The following is a 26,101-nucleotide window of genomic DNA, read 5'->3' on the forward strand; positions in this document are numbered from 1 at the left end:
CTAGGCAAAAAGAGGTCTCATCATGGGAGATGATTAAGAAGGCCTGCTGTAAACACTGGCTCTCAGCCTTTTGACCCCCAAGCCACAAGATGTTGAAACTTCTGCTTCTTATCCTTGCTTGTAAATTGTAGGTGGCAATCCCAGATGTGACCACATAACTGAATGTGGGGAATCATAAAAAAAAAAAATCACACTTGGGGCACTGGAATGACCGTATAGCAGATAGGACACTGACCTTGTACACAGCTGACCCGGGTGTGATTTCCCACCCTGAGCGCCACTGAGTGTGGCTCCCACCAACAACAGACAAACAAAAAATGACAACTACCAAAAATCAGCTAAAAATCCACCGTATAAAAAAATCAGTCCTAGAAGTTTCTGATGGTGTTTACCTGTGTTGCATTTCTCAGGCAAAAAAAAAAGGGGGGGGGGAGACAAGTGGTAAAGGAAGCCCTGCTTTAGATGACTGCTGAAAATGGCCAGGACATGTTTCCTCCAGACGTTTAGCAATTTCTACACAAAAACTTGTAAAGTGTATATTCTTTTTCTTTTATCGGTGCTGGGGGCTGATCCTCTGGGCTACGTTCCTTTCTAAATGCCAACATTCTCTCTGTTTTTTGTTTGTTTGTTTGTTTTCCGGTGGCCATGCTTGGGAACTGTTTCTGGCTCAGTGCTCTGGAGTGACCTGTGCCAGTGCTTGGGGGTCCAACCAGGGCTGACTGCACTGCAAGGCAAATGCATTACTCCTGTACTAATTCTCTGGCCCTAACAGTTTGTTTTTTTAGTCTTTATTTTGTGTGCGTGTGGGGGGGGGGGGGCACACAGCAGTGTGTAGGACTTATTCCTGGTTCTGTCTGTGCTCAAGGGTCACGTTTGGCCATGCCTATCTTCTTGGCCCACCAAAGCCTAGATTCTTGGGCTGGGAGGTGGATCAGCACTAAAGTGGCAAGCGCCGAATGCATGAAAACCTTGCTTTGATCCCTGTCATTGGAGGAAACACATATTATGTTTATTTTTTTTTAGTATTTTTTGTTAGGTAAGGTAAAGGTAAAAGGCCCTCCCATTGATCGTCGATTTGCTCGAGCGGGCCCAGTAACGTCTCCATCGGAGACTTTGTTGTTACTGTGTCTGGCATATCGAATACTCTCGGTAGCTTGCCGGGCTCTCCGAGAGGGGCAGAGGAATCGAACTCGGGGCGGCCATGTTGGCCGCTTGTAAGGCGAACGCCCTACCCGCTGTGCTATCGCTCCAGCCCACGTTTAGGTCGCATGTTTAGAATAGAGTTAACTGGGGCTGGAGTGATAGCACAGCGGGTAGGGCATTTGCCTTGCACACGGCCAACCCGGGTTTGATTCCCAGCATCCCATATGGTCCCTTGAGCACCGCCAGGAGTAATTCCTGAGTGCATGAGCTAGGAGTAACCCCTGTGCATTGCCACATGTGACCAAATAAATAAATAAAATAGAGTTAACCTTTTTTTTGGGGGGGGGTGGCTCTACCCTGTGATGCTCAAGGGTTACTCCTGGCTCTGTGCTCAGAGACCATTCCTGGCGGTGCTCAGGGGACCATACGTGGCAACAGGAGTGAGCCTGAGTCTGCATGTGCAAGGCAAGTGCATGACCACTGTACTGTTTCTCTAGCCCTAGGGTTGACTTTTCTAATTTAATGTCTACAGTGACTTCCCCTCGCCACCACCAAAGTGCCCAACACCCCCATTTTTGCCCTTATGTTACTTCCAGGACACCTCATTGTCCCTCCTCATTCCACCTCATCACTCCCCCTACTTCCTTGGATTTCTTAGTTCTCATCCAAGGTCAAGGGCTTTGTTATCCCTTGGTGCTGCCCGTCCCCTTGTGTCTTTAAATGCCACGTCTGAATGAGATCATCTGTATTCGTCCCTGTCTCTCTGGTTTATTTGCCTTACATGATACCCTGCAGTTCTAAGTTGCAGTTCAGCCGTATTATTTCATCTTTTCCTATGACTGCACAGTATACCATTGTGTTTGTGCGCCTCAGCTTCTTTATCTGTTTTGTTGTTGGGTACTGTGGTTACTTCTGTAAAGTCCTGCAGTGAACATACAGGTGCATATATCTTTTTTTGTTTTTTTTTTTTGTGGGGGGGCGGGCAAGCCCGGTGATGTTCAAGGGTTACTCCTGTGTTCAGGAATCACTCCTGGAGGTGCTTGGGGGCCAGTATGGAGTGTCAGGGATGGAGCCCAGCCCTATCCACTGTACGATCACTCCAGTTCCTTTTTTCAAATTAAAGGGGGGGAAAAAAAAACCTTTATTCTTAACCAGGAAACTTAAATTGCTTTCCTAACACCTGAATACTTAAAATTTCTTTACATTAGCATATATTCCCTCCAGTAATCCAATTTATTAATTTGTAATGAGGAGTTGCCATCTCCTCGACTAAACTTGCAGTCGCTGTGATCAGCCTATTCCTTCCCTCTGGGCATAATTACATAGGAAACAGAATCATAATCAGAAGGCTGTTATTTCATGACCATGGAATCAGAACAAGAGCAGTAAAATGTCAGATGGGTGTTTAGTGGCATTAGGCTTTGAAATAGGAATGATTTTTGCCTTTGGGATGGAAATCCATCAAGTTCATTCATCCCTCGGTCCATCTGCACGTGACAGATGCCCTCCCCCCTTGACATCAGACTTCTCACGTTCCTTTGGCTTTTCACTCCCAGTGTTGGAGAGAGCTTATTTCCATAGCTCTCTCCTCTGCACCTCCCTGTTCAGTCAACTGGACTTCCTGACATTTTCTGTAGATTTGATCATGTGTTCATTTAGCCCCTTATCTGTGGTGTGGGGTCTCAGCTAGCACTTCCTTGGTCCAGATCTTTTAGGTGTTGGTTTCTTTTCTTCTTATTTTGAATCCTTTTTTTTTTTTTGGTTTTGGGGCCACACCTGGTGATTCTCAGGGGTTTCTCCTGGCTTTGCACTCAGGAATCACTCCTGGCTATGCTCAGGGGGCCATATAGGATACCGGGGATCTCACCTTGGTCAGCTGCTTGCAAAGCAAACACCCTGCCCTCTGTATTACTGCTCTCGCCCCCTAGATGTTGGTGTCATAGCTTACGTTGCAGAGGGCCATGTATCCCCTTCATCTCTGTCGGGGGAGAAATTCAGCTTTCTGTCGCATCCATTACCTGATAAGCCAGTTAATGTTCAATTATACCTTTTCCAGTATCTGTGCTATGTATATTTTTATAGACCATATATGGTAATTATGTAATAATTACAAGCTACGTGCGCAATTTTAAGTTTCAAATTATAGTTTGTTGCTATTATTGCGGTACTTGGAGCTCATACAGGTAGTGTTTGAGGCTAACGCTGTGCCCACTGGTGTTCTGGATGGGGTAATCTTGAGGGACCGGGAATCTACCCCAGAGCCTTACATATGTACCTCATGTACCTTATCACTTGGGCCATCCCTGAACTCAAGCACATTTTTGTTTTGTTTTTGTTTTTGTTTTGGGAGGAGGTCACACCCAGCAATGCTCAGGGGTTACTCCTGGCTCATGCACTCAGGAATTACTCCTGGCGGTGCTCGGGGGACCATATGAGATGCTGGGAATCAAACCCGGGTCAGCTGCGTGCAAGGCAAATGCCCTACGCACTGTGCTATGGATTCAGTCCCATCATGCACATTTTTAAATGAATGCTTTGCCTTTTTTGTCTTAATAAAGCAAAGTCATTTATTCATGGAATTCCAGTTTGGGAACACAGAGAATCCAGTTATCTGTTACTTTTCATTTAATTTTTTTTACAGTGGTATTTATATTGTCTTCTTTCTTTCTTTCTTTCTTTCTTTCTTTCTTTCTTTCTTTCTTTCTTTCTTTCTTGCCACACCTAGCAAAGCTCAGGGAATACTCTTGACTCTAGATTTGGGAATCGCTCTTGGCAGTGCTTCAGGGACCATATGGGGTATCTGTGATGTAATCCAGGTCGACCACATACAAGGCCAGCGCCCTATCCACTGTACTATCTCTCCAGCCCCATTTTTTTTTTTGCTTTTTGGGTCACACCGGTGGTGCACAGGGGTTACTCCTGGCTCATGCACTCAGGAATTACCCCTGGCGGTGCTTGGGGGACCATATGGGATGCTGGGAATCGAACCCGGGTCGGCCGTGTGCAATGCAAATGCCCTACCCGCTGTGCTATCACTCCAGACACTCCAGCCGCATTTTTAAACTTTCTGTCTTTCATTAACATTTTAGTGGTTTTGTTCCCAGTTATTCTGCTTATCCTGTGCAGAGCTCTGAGCATGCCCCCCTTCCATTTGCACCTACACTCATCCTCTCTTCCTGCTTCCATCTTTTTGGATTCTCGCAGATCTTTTCATTTGTACTCTGTGTTACTGATGAGATTTTGTAGAGTTCCTTTTCTTTATTGTTTTGGTAGACTAGGAGGGAAATGAATAGAGACCTGCCTTTACCCAGTCTTCTCTCCTAGACCTTGTCTTAATGTCCCAACAGTTATTGGAACAGGAAAGCTGCCCTGAATGAAACTCTACACTTTGGTTTGATTTTTTTTCTTTTTTATAAGTTTATTTATTGAATCACCGTGAGAACATTTATAAAGCCTTTGGGTTTAAGTCTCAGTCATGCAATGATGAAACACCTGTCCCTTCACCAGTGCCTGTTTTTCACCATCAAAAACCCTAGTATATCCCTCATCCCACATCCTCCCCCTTCCTGTGGGGCAGATGATTTCCACATTACTCTCTCCCTACTTTGATTACATTCAATATTTCTACACCAGACCCACCCTTATTATTTGGGATTTTACCCTAACACTCAGATCTGCTGAGAAGGCAACCGTAGACAATTTGTTTTCTATTGCTGGTTCTGAAAAACATGATGTCATGTGGCCGCAGTAGTGGCTGCACGGTTTTGGAATTCCAAAATTTTACAATTAAGTCTGGAGGGATTTCTGCCAAAACCCTCTGGGATCATGGCTGTTAAGCAACTTGATCAGGAGCTAGAGAGGCCGTTCATGGGTAGCAACCTGGGGTCTCCTTGGGGCGGAGAGGAAAGGACCAGCTCCATCCCCATCCCGTTAGACCCCACATGTCTTGTTACTGCAGGCCCAAACCTGACTGTCCAGTGGCCTCTGGAGGTTGCCAGCCACCAAGCCACCAAGAGGGAGCAGGTGAAGGGTCAGCACCCTTTCCCCCCTGGGGTGGCCCTGCGCCAGTAACCTACTGAGGGGACCGGATGCATTTCTGCCAAAAGCCGCTGGGTTCCGAGATTTGTTTCTGAGTCTCTGGGATCATGGCCATTAAGCAGCTAGTCTGGAGCGATAGCACAGCGGTAGGGTGTTTGCCTTGCATGCAGCTCAGCCCGGCGGAACCAGGTTCGATTCCTCTGCCCCTCTCTGAGAGCCTGGCAAGCTACCGAGAGTATCTCGTCCGCATGGCAAAGCCTGGCAAGCTCCCCGTGGTGTGTTCAATATGCCAAACACAGTAACCACAAAGTCTCAAAAATGGAGATGTTACTGAGCCTGCTCGAGCAAATCGATGAGCAACAGGAGGACGGTGACAGTAATATGTATTTGTTTTGAAATTCATTTTTTTCATAGTTATTTTATTCATTTCACTTTTTTTCTCTCTCTTTTTTCTGGGTGTACGTGTGTGTGTTTGTTAGGGATGAGGTGAGCCAAGCAGTGTTCCAGAGCTGGACGTCACTCCCAGCTGTCCCGGCAGCCCAATGTGAAGGCCCAACAGTAGGGGGCTACTCAGACCCCATGGTGCCGGGGACCACCCCAGTAGAGCTGGGGAGGGGTCACCAAAGTAGACCCTGGCAGGGTTTAAACTGAGTTCTTTGCATTTGAACAGCCTCTGAGCACTGAGCTATTGCCCTAAGCTCTCCCCTCTGTTTTCTCTTCCTAAAATGTATTTTCTTCCCTTTTTCCCACTGAAAGTGAATGATTAGCAGTGGGGAGAACATTTAAAAGCTAATACGTATTATGAAATATCCTTCCAGAATTATATACCCCCTGGCTTTCTATAAATACCTCCCTTACTGCACTGTCAGTATTAAATAGTGGAATACATATCTAAATTTTAAAATTGGGTTTAAGTAATACTATCTTAGGCAGTGTGCCCCGTTTACCTACATTAGTTTACACTTGGAGAGTAAATTTAATTTCAAGGAAACAGTCGCTTTGCTCAATATAAGCATTACAAAGATAACAGAATGTTAGAAATCATCATGGGAAATGTTTTTTTTTCTTTTTTTCAAACCCAGCAGGTGAAAAGGGACTAGGATCTAACGCAAATGTTATGTTTCCAGGTTGTAGGATAAAATCTGTACGTAGTGGGCCGGAGCAGTAGTGCAGTGGCAAGGGCATTTGCCTTGTACGCGTCTGACCTGGGTTCAATCCCAGGCATCCCATACGGCGCCCCGAGCACCCCAGGAGTAATTCCTGAGTGCAGAGCCAGGAGTAACCCCTGACCATCACCGGGTGTGACCCAAAAGAAGAGAGAAAACAAAAGCAAAAAAATACGTATGTGGCTTTGTTGGCATGTTCAGTCTTATTATTAATTTTGTTGTTTAGTCAGATTGACCATCTAAGCTAAAGTAATATCTATCCTCTTCTGGTTCCTGCCTTTTTTTCTTCACTTATGAAATTACTTCAGTCCAGCCAGTCATTTAATTTTTCCCTGTATTATGGAATCGGCTGTCTTCTCAACAGCTATCATTAGCCCTTCTGCTGCTCGTGATTGAATCCTAGAGTCTGCTTTGAGAATGGAGCCTGCAGGTTTCCTCTGCAGTAGAAAACTTTTTCCAGGGTTTCTGAATGGCAGCTCTGTATGCCTTTGTTAATTCCAATTTCTCCTTCAAGGCATTTAAAAATCCAGCCAGCCCTGCCTAGCCTTGGTTTTCACTTGTCTGCTCTATAAGGTTGCAGTCTTTATTTTCTTTTGTAATAGAAATCACTACTTTCCTTTTTGTTATTAAGTATTTTTTTTCTTCTGTAAAAATGTTACGGAAAAAATTATTTTATTTATTTTATTTTTAAAAAATTTGTAAAAATTTACAAAGCTGCATATGTTTGGGAACATAATGCACATTACATCCCCACCAAGACACCAGTAGCTCTCCACCACTGTTCATTGGACCCTCTGCCTCTGCTAGCGTCAGTCCTGCAGTTAGAATACAGAATCCAGAATCCAGTCCAGGGGCTGGAAAGATAGTACAGCGAGTAGGATGTTTGCTTTGCACGCAGCCTACCTGGGTTTGATCCCGTGTAGTCCCATAAACACCACCAAGAGTAATTCCTGAGGGCAGAGCCAGAAGGAAGCCTTGAGCTCCACCGGGTGTTGCCCCAAGACAAAAAAATTCAAATAAATTTTAAAAAAGGAGAGTCCAGGCTTACCAGAGGGCTTTCCCAGCACCATTTGTTACTAATACTGTATGCTTGGCTCCTTTGTCATAAATTAACTGTTCATTTTATCTCTGGCTTCTTGGTCCTTTTTCGTCGGTCTTTGTGCCTATGATTTTGATTCCAATACTGTATTCTTTTATTATTATTATTATTATTTTTTGCTGTGTAGTGTGATTTAAAGTCACAGAATATACGGCCTCCATTCTACTTCTAAGGATTGCTCTGGATATTGGTCACCTCTGTGTAGTACACAACGCTTGTTTTGTTTGTTTCTGGGTGCTGTTCGGGGCTTACTCCTGGCTCTGTTGCTTGAGGATCACTTCCGGTGGTGCTTGAGGACCCCTGTGTGATACTGTGAATCGTAACTGGGATCAGCTGGGTACAAGCAAGAGCCTCACTCCCTGTTTCATCTCACCAGCCCTGACTTCTAGACTTTTTGGAGTCAGTGTCATTGTCCTCCCGTTGCTCATCAGTTGGCTTGAGCGGGCACCAGTAACATCTCCATCTGTTTTTGGCATATCGAATAGCCACGAGGAGCTTGCCAGGCTCTGCTGTGCGGGCAGGTTACTCTCAGTAGCTTGCCAGGCTCTCCGAGAGGGACAGAGAAATCGAACCTGGGTCCGCTGCGTGCAAGGCAAATGTCTACCCACTGTGCTATCGCTCCAGCCCTTTTTGGATGTATGATGTGAAAATATTTTCTTCCATTCAGTAAAATACCTTCTTTTTTTCTTTTTTTTCAGTGCTAGTTTCTATTGCTATGTAAAAGCTTTTAGTTTGCTCTAGCCCCATTTGTTTATTTTTGCTTTTGCCTTCCTTGCTGGTTTCTTTGCTGGTGAAAGGCAAGTAAGTCCCCAGAGACATTACTGACATCATAAACAGTTCACATTTTGTCTCTGCACTACACAGGTTTCTTGCGATGTGTTTGCTGTGGTCTCAGAGAATGATGTCTTCATACAGTGACCTAGAAAATGTTCCCTTCTCTTGCTTTTTTTGGTAAAGAGTTGATAAAGGTTTGGGTAGCATTAAAAAAAAAACAAACAGAAACTTTTCTTGACTCCATTTATATGAAAGTAAAAATAATATAAGATCAATCCATGGTGTTGGGTGTCTGGATAGTCTTTTAGGTAGCAGAGGAGGGGTAACCATTGGAAGAAAGCCTATGATAGACTTTGAGGGTGCTTGTAAAGCCATTTTTGTTGACATAGGTGGTGATTACACAGTGTACTCACGTCCTATTAGCTTCCTCAGCTGTATAGCCATGATCACTATGTAGAGACGTCATACATGAATTAAAAGCAGTGCTGCTTCCAAGAACGGGACTGTCAAAGTTATTTTCCCTGGGTGCAGGAAATAAAGAGGCATACTGTTTGTAATGAATTGAAATACAAACACTGATTTAAAGTTTAAAAAAAAATGTATATTATCTTTGCTATTGGCAGTGATCAAGAGACCATATAGGGTGCAGGTCAGTAAGGCAGTACATACAAGGCAAGCACTATGCCTGCTGGACTCTTACCTGTTGGGCCTAACGTAGGTCACCTTAAAGGAGCTGGGGAGAATTTCAAAAGGCTGGAATACATCCCTGCAGGTGGAGGGCTTGTATTTGACCCCCAAATACTGCTTGGAATAGCCCCCAGGCTTCCTGAGCACTGCATTGGAGGTCTCACCTAAAAAAAAAATGATACCTTATTTAGGGGCCAGAGAGATAGTACAGTGGGTAGAGCACTTGCCTTGCATGCAACTCGCCTGGGTTTGATTCTCAGCACCACTTACGGCCCCCTGATCCCCACCAGGAGTGATCCCTGAGCACAGAGCCAGGTGTGATTCCCCCACAGAAAGAAAAGTGAAAGAAAAACATCCTTAACATTTGCTTGAACTTTAAAGAGGAGGATAAAGGATTTTCTGTTTATCTTATTTCTCTCTGGAAGATAATGGAATGTAATTTATATTCACCAAATTGGGATACTTTTATATTGCTTATGTTGTACTGTGGAGTATCCTTCTGCAATCAATTAGCTTTCATTTAAAAACCTGTGGTGAGCCATACTGGGGGAAATGGGTATAATTTGAATTGGAAATGGAGAGTTTAATTTTCAGCCTAGTGTACAGATTGGCCATGGAGTTAACTTCATTAATGAATCGTTATTACCTGCTCTGGGGGCGACTGCCAAATTGACCGTAAGTGATTCTAGGAGGATTATCAGAAGAATTGAGCTTCCCGTCTCGCTTTCTGAGCTGACTGGTCTACGTGTTGCGTTATCTTTACTTTTTAAAAACTGTTTAATTGAATCACCATGAGATACACAGTTACAATGCTGTTCATGTTTGAGTTTCACTTATGCAGTGTTCCATCACCTGTCCCTTCACCAGTGTACGTTCCCCGCCACCAGTGTCCCCTGTTTCCCCACCCACCCACCCCCCTGCCCCATCCCTGCAGCCTGTCTAGATGGCAGATACTTTTCTTCTCTCTTGCTCTCCCTTTCTCTTCCTCCCCTCCCCCCCACCTTTCTCATTTTCCTGTTCCACACTGTAGTTGCAATTCTGTCACTGAAAGGGTATCACGCATATCACTTCACCTCCTTTCAGCACCTCGGCTCTTGTCCAGAGTGATCATTTTCCAACTATCGTTGTCATAGTGGTCCCTTCTCAGTCCTCCCCTTGGGTGGCAAGGTTCAGGCAAGTCATCCTGGCCCTGGTTTCTACTGTCTTTGGATAAGAGTCACATGCTCTGGTTGTGGGGGTTTCTGTTTTGGCCTGGTTTGGTTTCTGTATCCTGCAGATGAGTGTGATCGTTCTATGTCCGCCCTTCTCCCTCGGACTCATTTCACTCAGCATGATGCGCTCCATGTCCATCCATGTATAGGAGAATCTCATGACTTCATCGTCTTCACTCTGCTGAGGCATTCCTCGCCTCTGGAGGAAACGGCGTCCTCCGTGGACTGCCTCCGCTCTGCTTCTCTCTGGTTGCGGGGCTCGCACACCCTGCTCCCCAGAGGTGGCCCACGTGGTCGCAGAGCGCCAGCCAGAGCGCACTGTGGCAGCGCCAAGGGTCCCACGTGGTCCCCTCCAGGCCTCCCCGGGTGCTGCCAGGATTCACGATCGCTCTCTGCCTGCGTGGGGCAGTGCCAGCGGTCAGGCTCCAGTTTGTAAGGCGGGAGGAGCTCTCCCCTGGGGCGGCTTCCATCCCGGGAGGCTGGGGACTCGGTGGACAAGCTTAGAGGTAGAGTATGAAGTGGCGGGGCGGGACTTATGCCCTTTAGGCTGTAAATTATTGACGCGTCTAATATTCCACAGGCGCTGCTCCGGAACCAAAGGAAGAGAAAGCGAAGCCAGCACCCAAGCGAGGATCCGGAGCTGTGGAGGAGACATTTAGAATTGTTAAGAACTCCCTCAGCGATGACATTGTTAAAGCCACACAAGCCGTCTATCTGTTCGAGCTCTCAGGTGCCTGGGCTTTTATGAAGCAAAGGAGATTGTCCTGGCAAGAAACCAGCTTCCTCCTCCCCTTCCCTTTCCCCTTCCTTTTCCCTTTGCTCTGCAGTACTACTACTGGTAATGCGTCCAGCGTATAACATCACTGCCCCTCAACTCACTCCTGACAGCCAGCTCCCTCTGCCACTGCCCCTGGCCCTGGGTGAGAAGCTCCATGAAAGGAAGCCAGTGTGGTCTGTGCTGGACCCCGAGATGCCCGTGGTTGGCTCAGCTTTGGCAGGGGCAGAGGAGCAAGTGGCAGCCTCTGCCCAGGCTCTGAGAGGCCTTCCAAAGACCACCACTGGCCTCAGCTGGCCCAGCTGGACTCCTGCTCTGAGAATGCGGTAAATAGGGCCACTTGAGATGTGTCTGAAGAGATGTTGGGTGAGACCATCAGCGACTCTGGGAGAGCACAGTTCCCCAGTTCACATGGGCAGCTAAGCTGTGCCTGGTTCTTTGAAGAACATGAACTCTGAAGTTGATCGGGAGATTTTTATTTTTTTTTTTTTTGCATCACACCAGGCGGTGCTCAGGGGACCAAATGGGATGTGGGGAATCGAACCCGGGTCGGTCGCATGCAAGGCAAACGCCCTACCTGCTGTGCTATCGCTCCAGCCCCGCAATCAGAAGATTTTTTAAACCCACAGAGACGAAAAAAGAATAACTACTTTCAGCTTCCAGTAGAAATCACCTGATAATTGCCTGTGACTGAGGCAGACATGAAGGGTTGGAGAGACAGTTACAGAAGTTAAGTGCTTGCCTTGCAGCTGATCCTGGTTCAGTCCCCAGCAGCGTATAGGGTCTCCCGAGCACTGCCAGAGGTGACCAGTGAGAACAGAGCCAGGAATAAGCCCTGAGTACCACTGGCTCTGGCTCGGTCCCCTACTCCCTCCAAAAAGCATTGATGAATAACCAATTACTATTGATTTTTTTAAAATTTCAGATTAGTGCATATGTAAGATAAAGTTTTGTTTCAGATATTTGCAGTATTAAGTAACTCCTTGCCATATGTAATTGGGAGAAATCCTGTTTATAAAGGCATACAGATCGTGACAGGTAGTATAATACATTAAATCATCATTAGCACTTTGTCATTCTTATCTGAGGTTATTAGACTCACTTGGAATGTATCGGTTTTTAAAAAACCTATCAAGTTGGGGCTGGAGCAACAGCACAGCGGGTAGGGCGCTTGCCTTGCACGTGGCCGACTCAGGTTCGATCCCCAGCATCCCAGATGGTCCTCTGAGCACTGCCAGGAGTAATTCCTGAGTACAGAGCCTGGAGTAAACACTGGGCATTGCTGGATGTGATCCCCCCCCCCAAATATATATATATATATCAATTTTTTTAAATACAGTATTTACATATGTCAATAATTGTTTTGAAAACTACCCCAGTTCTATTGCAGATATTGAGGTGGTCTGTTCTTCTGTCCTTTGTGTTTTCTGGCCTCGTTTTAGTCCATCAGGCTCTTCCGCTTTTACTTACTTCTCTACCTTAGACCCCTTCTTCCATTGCTTTATTCTCCCCGGCCTATGTCCTAAACCAGCGTCCGTCACCCTTTTTGGACTGTGGCCTCTTCCAGCCTCGTTTCCTCCCTGTGACCTTCCTCTCACCACTTGGCTCCCTCGTCTTCATGCCATGGCCCCTCGTGTGCACAGTTTTCACTTGTGGCCCCCTTGGAATATCCTTGAGGCCCACGGATGGGGGTACAGATGGCTCCCCACTGACAAACACGGTCCTGCACTTCCTAAGCCGCCTATTGTTCTTGCCGCCTGCCAGAACCCTATTTTTAAGTGGAGCAGATCATCCAATTGCCTGACGGTTTGTATCCAGACAGTTACGTCATGCTGGAGGGATGATTGAAAGCTAAACAAATCACATCACCTAGTGGACCTGTAGCATCGTCCTCCCGTTCATCGAGTTGCTCGAGTGGGCACCAGTAACATCTCCATTGTGAATCTGTTGTTACTGTTTTTGGCAGATGGAATATGCCACGGGGAGCTTGCCAGGCTCTGCCATGTGGGCAGGATAGTCTCGATAGCTTTCTGGCTCTCCAAGAGTAACGGAGGAATCGAACCCGGGTCAGCCGCGTGCAAGGCAAATGCCCTACCTTCTCATACAGGCCCACCCCACTCCACTCCACTCCACTCCACTCCACTCTTGGGGCTGGAGTGGACCTGTATGAGCAGAAATTCATCATCACTCCTCGTCCCTGGGGGACTAGGAGTGTCTCAGCTTTCTTTGCTGCCCTGGTCCTCTCACTGCCTCTTCATCATGGTGACTGTTGTCTTCTCAGTGTTCTGCAAACCTCCCATTGCTCCTCTCCCATCACCACTGCCTTGCTGGTCTCAGCCGCTCGTCATGCCTCCACACTCGCATTGCTGATAGAAGCCTGCAGACTCACAGCTGCGACTTGCTGCCGCCTGATCCAGCTCTCCATCAGTGTGTCTCCATCAGTGCCTCTAAGGCTCATACAGATCGCCTAGGGTCATGGGAAAAGGCAGGCTCTACTTGAGGGGAAGTCTGGAACTCTGCATTTCTCAGGGGGGATGAAGGTAGCACAGTCCTTGTATCACGTTGAGTAGCGAGGCTCTCAATCCCATTTCCTCTGCCCTCTTCAGGGTCTTAGGCTACTAATGGTGCTTTCTAGGGGCCGGGGAGATAGTATAGTAGGTAGGGCACGTGCCTTGCACGTGGCCAACCCAAGTTTGATCCCTGGTACAACCTGTGGTCCCCTAGGCCCACCAGGAGTGATCCCTGAGTGCAGAGCCAAAAGTCAGTTCCGAGGACCACCGGGTTTAGCCCTAAGGAAAAACAAACAAAACAAAAAATGGTACCTTCTCTTCCACCTCTGTCCCAATGGTATCTTAGCATTCTCAGTCTCTTCCATATATTTCAGAGGTGGGGTGGGTTGGAGGTCTTACTCCTGGCTCTGTGCTCAGGGATCACTCCTGGCAGCTCTCAACCATATGCTGTGCTGAAATCCAACATGGCTATATTCAGAAATTTTTTAGCGTTGCCACATTTTTTTCATAGCCCTCACATTTCACACATTTTATTTTGTGTCCCATATAAGGTCGCAGCAGACAGTTTAAGAATCTCAGAATGATGGGGCTGGAGCGATAGTACAGTGGGTAGGGCGTTTGCCTTGCACGCAGCCGACCCAGGTTCAATCCCCGGCATCCCGTATGGTCCCCCAAGCATTGCAAGGAGTAACTCCTGAGTGCAGAGCCAGGAGTAACCGCTGAGTATCGCTGGGTGTGACCCAAAAAGCAAAGAAAAAAGAATCTCAGAATGAGCCAAAGAGATAGTACAGCAGCAGGGCACGTGCTGTGCATGTGGCTGACCCGGGTTTGATCCCTGGCACTACAAATGGTACCCTGAGCACTACCAGGAGTGATCCCTAAGCATTGCCTGGTTTGGCAAAATAAAAGAGGGATGGGGGAAGGGTGGTGGATGTCGTAAGCAGAAAAGGTATATTTTATTGTGGGCACCACATCTGAAGAGGCTTGGATTGGACCTGGGTCAGCTGCATGCAAGGCAAATGCCTTTTCTGCTGTCCTATCTCTGACCCACAAGTGGAAAAAATTTAAAAAGCCACATGGTCTCCTGAGCACAGATCCAGGTGTGCTCCCAGCCCTTCCCCCCCAAAGCAAATAATAAAATATTATTTTATATAGTCATATTTTAAGGCTTTAGGTCATTCCCCTTCCATGGCATATTCTTTAAGATAAAGTTAGATTCTGCTTCTGATGCCTCCCGGGCTCAGCTGATACCACTCTCCAGTCCTTCCTTCCCTTCTCTGCTACTTTCCCTTCTTCTCACTGCTTCTTGCTTAACTTTTCCGTCTCAACACCAGTTAAGCTGTCCTGGCTCCACCTTACTCTCTCCATCCTTCTTTTTTTTTTTCTTTTTTCAGAAGAACTGTGTTATTTGCTGACTCTGGTTGAGAACTGAGGATCTTTACCCTGGGTGACAGCATTACCTCAAATGATTATGATAGAGGCCATTGTTAAGTTTAAGAAGCACAGGGTTTCTTTGGCATTTATTGATTATTCCTTTTGTCTTCAATGCAGGTGACGATGGGGGAAAGTGGTTTCTGGATCTGAAAAACAAAGGTGGGAACGTTGGCTCTGGAGAACCCTCCGACCGGGCAGATGTGGTGATGAGTATGTCTACTGATGATTTTGTAAAAATGTTTACAGGTAAGTTTTCAATTTGGCTAGTTTTGTGGAGTGCTCATAGAAAATGGGCTTCCTTGAAATTTTGGCTCCTTGAAAATTCCATTTTCAAATTGCTTGAAAATTTGGTTTTATTTTGCTTTATTTCCAGAAGAATCTGTAAAGGCGTGAGTAGTAAAGTCCTAGCAGCTAATCATGTTGAGCACAGTCTTGAAAAGACAATTCTCACTGTTATCTTTCCTTTGTCTAATAAATGGGGAACACAGAATTTTTACACAAGCGAGGCATTAGTAAGATAGTATTGGGAACAGGTAACTAATTCCTAAGGACTCTCCCATGGGCTTCATTTCTATAGTCTGACTAACGTCTCATTCCCAGTAATACCTTGGACACAGGCAATGCCAGACTGAGCTGCAACTCCTCCTCTGAGAGCAAAGTCTTGTCTCAGTTTTGCCACAGCTGGCACAGAGTGGCCTCACACTTTGCTTTCTGGGAATCCCTCAGTGAAAGAAGCTTGTATGTAATTTTCAGTTTTGTCCGTGAACTTGTAGCTGCCAGAATAAATGAAAGGGTGCTTCCCCACTCCGCTTCCTACTTAGAGCACAGCTCCGAATGTTAGGTTAATTAACACACACATACTTACTACACGCAGCACTTCAGAGCATGTAACAGTCTCAAACTTCTGTTCTCTAACTTAATGTTCTGAATGATCTTTAGTCTTTTGTTTTAATTGTTGCAAATTGGGTATCACAGTGTAGTATTACAGGAGCCAGTCTGTAAATCATACTAATGGCAGAGGTTTCTTCAACTTTTCCCTTTTTTTACATAATAGCATTAAATATTTATAGCTTAAACATTAGAAAATACACTTGGGAAAATTATTGGTTTGTTTTTGGGCCACACCCAGTGAGGTGCAGGAGTTACATTTGGTGTTGCTTGGGGACCACGTGGAATGCCAGGAATTGAACCCTGGTGGGCTGTGTGCAAGGCAACTGCCCTAGCTGCTGTATTATCTCTTTAACCCTAGAAAATTATTTTTATTGCAGTATTAAAAGATGAGTTTCAATAGATCCAGAGACTATAAAACAAAACTCCCAGAAATATGCAGCCTCATATGCGGCCGCTCAGCCTCTTATAGTCAAGTTCTCCTTCTCGGAGAATCTGGCAAGCTACCGAGAGTATCCTGCCCGCACGGCAGAGCCTGGCAAGCTCCCGTGGAGTATTTGTTATGCCAAAAACGGTAACAATGATGTGTCTCATTCCCCTGACCCTGAAAGAGCCTCCAATGTGGCACCGTTGGAAAGGACGAGTAAGGAGAGGCTGCTAAAATCTCAGGGCTAGGACAAATGCAGACGTTACTGGTTCCTACCCGAGCAAATTGATGAATAACGGGATGACAGTGATAGTGATGTATATATATAAGTATATATATATAAATATTTTTTTTTTAGTGAAAGTTGGGCCACACCTGGCTGTGCTCAGGGCTTATTACTAACTCTACAGTCAAAGATCATTCCTGGCAGGCTCAGGGGACCAGATGGGGTGCTGGGAATTGAACTCTAGTCACACGCATGCAAGACAAGAGCCTTTCTGCTGAACTATCTCTCTAGACTGAATTGTAATGTCTTTTAATATTAATAATCATTTTAATATTATAAGATATTTTTTAGTTTTTAAAAAATAATTTCTTCATAAAACTTAGGCAATGCTTTTTAGACATGCTAGACAGCACTTCTCAGTGGGGATCATATGGCCCCTGATGGGCCCCCAGAATATTCCTATAGGGCCACAGATAAAAATCATATAAATGGGGCGGGGCGGGGGTGGTGGTGAGGGGTGTGGGACTCATTAGGAAAGAAACAAAGTCATAAGGGAGCCACAGATGTTTAATGGAAGTTTGGTGTATTTGGCTTTTACAAATATGTAATATTGTGAACTTAAAGACCATTTAAAATGAAAATTTATTATCAATTTCCAAATTATAATTACAATACTTAGGGGTAACGTTTATTATTTAATTGCTATGTATTGAGCAATACTTCCAACAGTGCTTTGAGATAAATTCTTTTCTCCATTTTATGAAAATGGAAACTGGGTCTTGTATTAAAAATAAAAACAGGTGACAGATTGAGTAATCAGATGTTGGAGTCATGATTTGAATCCAAGCAAACGCCCAAGGCTCCTGTTCTTTAAGTCATTATACTATTCTACCTTCCAAGATAGGAAAAAAAAAAAAACTAAGTGATTTCTTTAAAAAAAATTTTATCAGGGCTGGAGCACTAGTACAGCAGATAGAGGGATTACCTTGCACATGACCAACCCACGTTCAATTCCCGCATCCTCTATGGTCCCCTGTGCACCACCGCCAGGAGTAATTCCCTGATTGCAGAGTAAGGAGTAACCCCTGAGCATTGCCAGGTATGACCCAAAACCAAACAAAAACCATTTTTATTGTTACTGGAGTAACGTGATTACATTAGTATAAATGTTGGTTTTGGGTGGACAAAGTCACTGCACCTCCACCACACCACCAAAGTGTCAGGCATCACTGCCCTGGGTCACTAGGAATCCACCATCAAGTGGCTTCCTGTCTTTGCATTTTATTTATGTTTTGTATATACTGACAGTAAGTGCATTTTCCCCCCACTTATATTGTCCTGTGAAGGTGCTCCTGCAACTAGAGGAGGTCATTCGACTCAATGAGGACTGCAGATGACTCACGAGTCAGGCCTGAGCATATGCTCTGCATATTGGAGCCCAGGTTTAAACCCCAGCAGCACATTATCTCTGGAGCACAGCGGAGAGTGACCCCTAAGCCTCGAGCCAGGAATAAACCCTGAGGACAGCAAGATGAGCCCCCCTAAAAAAGATGAATTTTTTTTTAAATATACATCTTAAGAAATAAACATCTTAAGGTTTTTGTTTTGGGTTTTTGTTTGGTTTAGTTTTGGTTTTGGGTTTGGGTTTTGGGGCGATGCTCAGGGATCACTCCTGGCAGGCTCAGAGAATCACATGTGCTGCCAGGGATTGAATCTGGGTTGGTCGTGTGCGAAGCAAATGCCCTACTCCCTGTACTGTCTATCACTCTGGCCCCTTAAGATGCATATTTTTTCAATATGAGATTAAAACATGCATCTTAAGAAAGTAGGTTTTTGGGGGTTTTTTTTTTTTTTTTGGTCTTTTCCTCTCCCACAGGTAATCTCCTTCAGGCATTTTTGGGTATTTCTTCCAATATTTAACTCCTTGTTACTCAGTGTTTCTCAGTGCTGTATTTTACACCTAGCTGCTTTCTTTTCTTTACATTCACTGATCTAAGAGACTGGTAAGACTTCTGTCTCTCACAGCTCTGTGTTTCTGTTTTGCCGCCTCTCATGTAGGTATTTATGATAGATAGCCCCTCCACAGAGGTATTTTACCATTGGTGCCTTAAATCTATACTCTTTAAATTATTATGATTCTGGAATAGTTTCCTTGCTGAGTCAAATAATATACAATTATTATGCTTCTTCTCAGAGAGAACTTTTCTTTTTCCTGGAACTAATTGCCCAATTTCCTCCCATTAGAATAGATAGAAACTAATGTGTGTGGGTGTTTTGAAGTGCTGGGCTGTTCTTCATTGGAATAGATGTGCACAGCAATAAGCAGGTTTTCAAACCCAGCACTTAGATTGTGTGTATATGGAATTATGTCGTTGTGTATATATTATATAATGGGCACATGTAATACAAATATTAAAGGCTGCCTGATAGTGTTTAAGCACAAATGATTCAAATGTTCACAAATCATTTCATTTTTTTACGTTACTGTATTGGTGCTGTATTGGTGTTCTTTTTTTTTTTTTTTGGTCTGGGGTCCATACCCAGTGGTACTCAGGACTTATTTCCTGCACAGTGCTTCGGGGTTGCTCTCAGCAGCTCAAAGGAGCATGCGATGCCAGGGATTGAAAATGGGGTTCCCTCATGCAAAATATGCACTCCAGCCATATGGTGCCAGGAATCGAACCTGGGTCATTCAATCCTATGCAAAGCAAGCAGCTTACCCCCTCTCCTAACTATCTGTCCCAGATTCTCGTTCTTAGTCCTGACATCCTATTAGTCGGATTTTTTTTAATATACTGAGGAAAAACTTTATAAAAGATTATTGGGGCATTACAAGAGAAAAAGTTTTATGACTAGATGATCTGCAGTATCTCTTTCCTGCTGCATTCATTATTTTTTTTTATCAAAACTTGATTTCCAAGAGCTCCTTTCTGTTTTGTCATTCATTCTTCTCCTTTGCCCTCTTCTCCTTCCTTACTCTACTCCATTTCTTACCCCTTCTTCTACTGCCTCTGTCCTTTCTATTTTCTCTTCTTTTTCTTCTTCTTTCCTGTGCTCCTTCTCTCTTCCCTGCCATCCTGCTTTTGATCCATAGCTGTTATATCTTATCAATAAGTAAAAGTAAAGTAAAGGCCCTCCCATTGATCATCGATTTGCTCGAGCGGGCCCAGTAACGTCTCCATTGGAGACTTTGTTGCTACTGTGTCTGGCATATCGAACACGTCACGGGCAGCTTGCCAGGCTCTGCCGTGCGGGCGAGATACTCTCGGTAGCTTTTCGGGCTCTCCGAGAGGGGCGGAGGAATCGAACTCGGGTCGGCCGTGTTGGCTGGGTGCAAGGCAAACGCCCTACCGCTGTGCTATCGCTCCAGCCCTGTATCAATAGTTTATGAATTTGGGATCCAAAGAGAGAGGGGACAGAGCATTTGCCTTGCACATGGCTGATCTGGGTTCAATCACTGGACCCCATAGGGTCCCTTGAGCATGGCAAGGGGTGATGCCTGAGCCCAAAGCCAAGAGGAAGCCCTGAGCACCACCAGCTGTGCCCCTCCCGGTGATACGAACTATGGAATTATTTATTCTTTATTTGCTTTGGTTTTATTCTGTTCCTTCATTTTCTTAAATGGCTGTGCTATCTCTCCAGTCCCCAAATGGAATCACTGTGAGAGAGAATTACAAAGCTGTTCGTGATTGCATGTTTGTTCTTTTGTTTTGTCTTCTTGTTCCCTTTTTGGGTCACACCTGGAGATGCGCAGGGGTTACTTGGTTACTTCTGGCTCAGGAGTTACTCCTGGCGGTGCTCAGGGGACCACATGGGATGCTGGGAATTGAACCCGGGTCAGCCACGTGCAGGGCAGTTGCCCTACCCGCTGCACTGTCTCTCCAGCCGCTCATGATTGCATGTTTGCATTTCCACGTGCATACAATGTTCCAACACTCATCCCTCCACCAGCGTAATTTCCTATCACCAGTGTCACCAGCTTCCCTCCCACCCCTTCAAGCCACCTCTCACCCCAGCCTGCCTCTACGGCAGACTGTGCCTTCGTTTATGTTTTCTGCAAATCAGTTACATCTGTTTCTGCTTTTGAAATTTTGAGCCTTTTGCTGTCCGTTCTTCCTCGCGGGAGGAGGTTCTAGAAAGCTGATTAGAGGCTGGGTACGCCTCATTCACATTCAGGGAGTGCTGGGCTTCTCTGAAGTGACATACGCGGGGAGCCAGTTTTCAGCTGAAGAGTGCCCACATGCCAGCCAGCGCCTACACCTTTGGAGGGGCTGTTTGATTCCTCCACAGAGGAAAAGACCTTGATGCATTTTCTGTAAATAAACAGTATCTTTTAATCCAGTATTTGTAAAGTTGGGTATTTTAATAAGCCGTTTCTTTAAAAGAGTGCACAACTCAGTTTATTCACGAGACAGAAAGAGACTGGACCTTTTTGATTCATAATCAGTCTAAAATACAATATCATGGAATAATTTAAATACCTCAGTATATATACAGTAATTTTTGTTTTCTGCAAAGGGCCTGTGTTTGGCTCAGTGGAAGTTGACTAATGCATCAGACACATATTGTGCCTTTTGGAGATAGAATCTATATATAAGTTGCCATAATGCAACACAGAGAGCTGTAACTGAGAGTCTGCTACACCAGGCTTTGAAAGTCTCTGACCCTCATGTTCCTTTCTCACACTAGTATTAGTGTGTTGGAGGCCCTGGACTACCGGACTACCACTGCAATAAGAGTAGCAATAAAGGTAGTTGAGTCCTAGACCGGAGATAATACAAAAGGGGAGGCAGTTACATGCATACAACTGGCCCTGGTTTGTCTTATATGTTGTTATTAACTACACTTCTTCTTGAATACTCTCTTATATTGGCATTTCTGTGGCTGAAATAATAACAGTGTGTTTTTGTACCCCTTTATTATACTTTAAGTAAAGATTTACTAACAGTATTATGCATTTATATCATGCAATTTTTAAAAATTTAAGTTTGAAATGCTAAAAGTTTAAGGACCTATAATAGATTGGAAAATTAGCACAAATCGAGGATGTTTACAGTTTACTTGAGACCGTGTATCCTTTAGAAATTATAACTAGTATATAAATTTTGCATCTTCAGCTTTTTGCTATAATAGTTTTCTGGCTTTTGTTGTTGTATTATCTCTCTTATCTTGTAGATATCATCCAACTCCAGAAATTGGGATTCCCAAAACACTAATAAAAAAATTGCAGTAATAGGAATTTCTGTGCTTCCAAAGTTTATCAAACTCAAGGATATTCTTTGTATAATGTATACTCTTACAGTGGTATTCCTAGGGGCACCCATACATTTTTCTCTCTCCTTTTCTCATTTTAGGGAAACTAAAACCAACAATGGCATTCATGTCTGGAAAATTGAAGATAAAAGGAAACATGTCCCTGGCAATCAAATTGGAGAAACTAATGAATCAGATGAATGCCAAGTTGTGAAGGAAAAGAGAAAAATATGTTGATCACTAAGCTCAAAAAAGTAAAAGGGCTCGACAGTTAAAATCTAATGTTTGTTTTCTTCCCCAATGAATGTATTATAAGGATATGCATGTTTGTTCTGGAAAAAAGAATAGAATTTCTGTACCTATAAGACTTGAAATTTTAATTAAAACAATTGCCTAATCAAATGTAAGCTTCATTAAGTGGATTTCTAAGACACTTCTGATTTATATTTTGTTAAGTTTTGCCCTCTGAACCTCTTTTAATACCTTCCTCTAGAAAAAGTATTTTGAACAACTAATCAAGGTCAAACAGTCAAATTGGCTCTAGTCAAATCTTGTTATGTAAAACGAGACTGGTCTGTTTCTAAGTGTTTGGGTTTGAACTATATACCAGTAAAAATCTTAATGACATTTTATATATTTTAAAGAAGATCTTCGATGCATTTTTATAGAACTCACATAATAAACTACTTAGTATTATTTGTGAGGACTAAGGAGTTTTTAATTTTGTTAACTAGCTTTCCAGGTGTAGTTTACCTATGAGAAAATATTACTAATGTAAATTAGCTAATTGCAGTATGCATTCTGTTTTGAAACACTAAAATAAATTGAAATCCTTCAGAAGTATGCACTTGGTCACAGTATTTTAAAACCACTAAAATCGATGGTTGTTGCAGGCTGAATTTATGCCTCTGAGAATAAATTGGTATATGGAAACCCTAGGCGCTAGTATCTAAGAATGCAAGAATGTGACTCTACATTTTTTTTTTTTTAGTGAAGGATTTTTTTTTTTTTTGCCACACCTGGTGGTTCTTACTGCTTACTCCTGCTCTGTACTCAGGGGCCACTTCTGGCAGGGCTCAGGAACCATATGGGATACTGGAAATTTAGCCTGGATTGGCCACTTGCAAAGCAAATGTCCTCCTTGTTGTACTATGGCTCCAGGCCCTCAAGATAGTTTTTATTGAACAACTTTTCCTTAGAAAGATGTAAGGTAGGGAAAGAAAGAAAGAAATATGTGTTCAAGAGAGAATACAGACTTCTCTTAAGTGGAAAGAAAAGCTATTTTTGTTGTTGCTGTACTGTTTATTTTTGTGCCATGCCCAGCAGTGCTCAGGACTTACCCCTGGCTCTGCACTCAGGGATTATTTTGGCAGTGCTTAGAGGAGGTGTCAGGCCTGGAAACCGAGGGCCAGTCTACCCACTGTACTGACTCTCTGCCTCCAGAATGAGGTTCTTTTTTAAGGTGAGACCTTTATGTAATTTGGTGATTATTATTTTTTTCTTCTTGGGCTTTTGGACCATGCCACGTGGCCCTTGAAGACTACTCCCAGTTCAGTCCCATCAGAGGTCAGCAGTGGAGCGTGCATGCTCAGATGGGTCCAGGACACCCACACCTCACCCCTTGCGTGCAGAGCTTACTGAGCAACTAAGTTAAAATTAGGCTTTCAGGGTTGCCCTGTTTGGGTCTGACTGATGTCCTTATAAGATGAGTTTGGACCCAAAAGAAGCTGGGGATGAGCAGAGACAGCAAGCCCATAAGAAGATGCCGCAGGATGGCAGGCCTCAGAGGAAGCCAGATCTGCCTTCTTGATAGTCTCCAGAACTGTGCAAAATAAATGTCTCTTGGTTTAGCCACTCAGTCTGGTATTTTGTTATGGCAACCTTCTCGAACTAATAGAATGGCTTGCTTGCTTCTTTAAAAAAAATGAGAAAGGTCTTTCCCTTTTTAGTTAAAAAATACTTGCTCAGTGTATTTCCTTTATCTCCTAATCCCTAAACGTATCATGCCTTACACTACAGAGCAACCTGGACTATTCATAAACTAATACTAGAATCATAACGCTAGGTGGCATGTGTATTGACTAGTGAAGAAACAGATGAGGAAGGATACCTAAGACTCAAGTGATTAAGTCTTTTTTTTTCTTTTTGGGTCACACCTGGCGATGCACAGGAGTCATTCCTGACTCTGCACTCAGGAATTACTCCTGACGGTGCTCAGGGGATCATATGGGATGCTGGGAATCAACCTGGGTCGACCACGTGCAAGGAAAACGCCCTGCCCACTGTGCTGTCTCTCCAGCCCCATCAAATGATTAAGTCTTGACCATCAAAAATTTCCCACCACAACCATCGTCCTTGGGTAGAATGCGAAGACCTCACGTTCCCATTCTCTGGTGGTGGCCTTAGCACTTCGTCAAGGCTCCCAGGCTTTTTTTTTTTTTTTTAATTTTTATTAGTGAAACACCATGAGATACAGTTGTAGGCTTACAAATTTTTGTGCTTGGGTTTCAGTTATACAATGATCGAGTACCCATCCCTCCACCAGTGCCCATTCTCCACCACCAATGATCCCAGTATCCCTCCCAACCCCCACCCCCGCCATCCCACCCAACCCCTGTGGCAGGGCATTCTCTTTTGTTTTCTCTCTCCTTTTGGGTGCTGTGGTTTGCAAAAGAGGCATTGAGTGTCATTCATGTTCGGTCTATAGTCTACTTTCAGCATGCTTCTCCCATCCTCCCAGGAGGGTGTTCTTCCCAACACCCTTTATTTGGTGCTCCCTTCTCTATTTGAGCTGCCTTTTCCCCTTGCATGTATGACTGGCCTCCAAGCCTTGGAGTGAACCTCCTGGTATTTATCTCGGCTATTTTGGGGTGTTAGTCTCCTATTTTGTTACTTTATGTTCCCCAGATGAATGCAGTCTTTCTATATCTGTCCCTCTCTTTCAGACTCAGTTTGCTTAGCATGATACTTTCCATGTAGTACCACTTGTATGTAAATTTCATGACTTCATCTTTTCTAACAGCTACATAGTACTCCATTGTGTAGATGTACCAAAGTTTCTTTAACCAGTCATCTGTTCTTGGGCACTCAGGTTTTTTCCAGATTCTGGCTATTGTAAACAGTGCTGCAATGAACAAACAAGTGCAGATGTCTGGAACAAAGGCAGAGCTGCAGACCAATCGGATCAGGGTTGAATATGCTGACATCTCCCCTCAAACATACGATCATCTAATCTTTGATAACGGAGCAAGAAATGTGAAGTGGAGTAAGGAAAGCCTCTCTAACAAATTGTGCTGGCAAAATTGGACGGCTACAGGGGCTGGAGCAATAGCACAGCGGGTAGGGCGTTTGCCTTGCACGCAGCTGACCTAGTTCGATTCCCAGCAACCCATATGGTCCCCCAAGCACCGCCAGGAGTAATTCCTGAGTGCATGAACCAGGAGTAACTCCTGTGCATCGCTGGGCGTAACCCAAAAAGAAAAAAAAAATTGGACGGCTACATGCAAACAAATGGGCTCAGATCTCTGCCTAACACCATGTACAAAAGTAAGATCAAAATGGATTAAAGACCAGGCTTTTCTACTATGCAGATTCTGATCAGAGGGGAGCTGACCCCTCCCACCCCCAGTCCTTTCTCTACCTTCTTCAAATGATAGCAGAGTTAAATTTGGGGGAAATTTAAAGTAGGAAATATTGTGAGATTAGAATCCTGGGTTCTGGTCACGAAAACATAAAATTTCTAATTAACAAAAATATAGAATATTGGGAAGGGGTCACAGTTTTTTTTCCATATGGTCCTGACTTGAGGGAATTGGAGGAGTTTTAACAGCCCCTTTAAGCAATATGCACAATTGACTCACCTAGAGCACAGGTCCCGCAAGCGGAAGACCCTGAGCTTGATCTCTCTCTCTCTCTCTCTCTCTCTCTCTCTCTCTCTCTCTCTCTCTCTCCTCTCTCTGTCTCTCTGTCTCTCTGTCTCTCTGTCTCTCTCTCGCACACACACACACACAACACACACACTTTGTTGCTCATAATCCTGCATTTCAACAAATCTCCTTAAATTCTCTTAAGAAAAAATAAAAATATTTTAGGTTTTTTTTTTTCTCTGCCCATCTAAATTCTCAGCCTGGGCCCTGTGACTTAGACTAACAAAAGGTTAACAAGAAAAAAAAGTCCATTAGCATGTGCATGGCCCATCTTTATGAGAGCACTCAAAGAACTCAAAGGGATGGTAAGAACTTGAGTTTATACAACATCTAAACAAAAGGAAATTACATTTTTAGAGTAGTAAAAATGGATAAGGACTTTGGGTTCTTAGGATAGCAAATTGTGGGAAGAAAAAAATAGCTGGATTATACAATAAATCATGTTCAGTTTCATAAGAAATTTCCAAGCTGGGGCTAGAGAGATTAGCACGGAAGGCAGAGTACTTGCCTTGCTTGCTGCTTGATCACCAGCACCCCAAGCCTA

At 44.3% G+C, this 26,101-nt stretch overlaps 1 protein-coding gene and 1 non-coding gene across 2 annotated transcripts in view; one reads left to right on the forward strand and one right to left on the reverse strand.

Annotated features, from left to right (window-relative positions):
* The window catches only part of HSDL2 (hydroxysteroid dehydrogenase like 2), a 65,551-nt gene extending 42,066 nt beyond the window's left edge, over nt 1-23,485 (forward strand). Inside the window, exons 9-11 of the mRNA XM_056117106.1 lie at nt 10,699-10,848; nt 14,955-15,083; nt 21,733-23,485. Coding sequence (XP_055973081.1) covers nt 10,699-10,848; nt 14,955-15,083; nt 21,733-21,845 — 392 coding nt within the window. The 3' untranslated portion in view covers nt 21,846-23,485. The remainder of the gene's footprint in view (nt 1-10,698; nt 10,849-14,954; nt 15,084-21,732) is intronic.
* On the reverse strand, nt 4,409-4,537 carry LOC130026726 (small nucleolar RNA SNORA36 family). The gene has a single exon (XR_008792916.1). It is a non-coding gene; the product is annotated as a small nucleolar RNA SNORA36 family (small nucleolar RNA).
* Nucleotides 23,486-26,101: the final 2,616 nt, after the last annotated feature.

This window comes from Sorex fumeus, unplaced genomic scaffold, assembly GCF_029834395.1.
Source record: "Sorex fumeus unplaced genomic scaffold, SorFum_2.1 ptg000034l, whole genome shotgun sequence".
NCBI classification, from domain to species: domain Eukaryota; kingdom Metazoa; phylum Chordata; class Mammalia; order Eulipotyphla; family Soricidae; genus Sorex; species Sorex fumeus.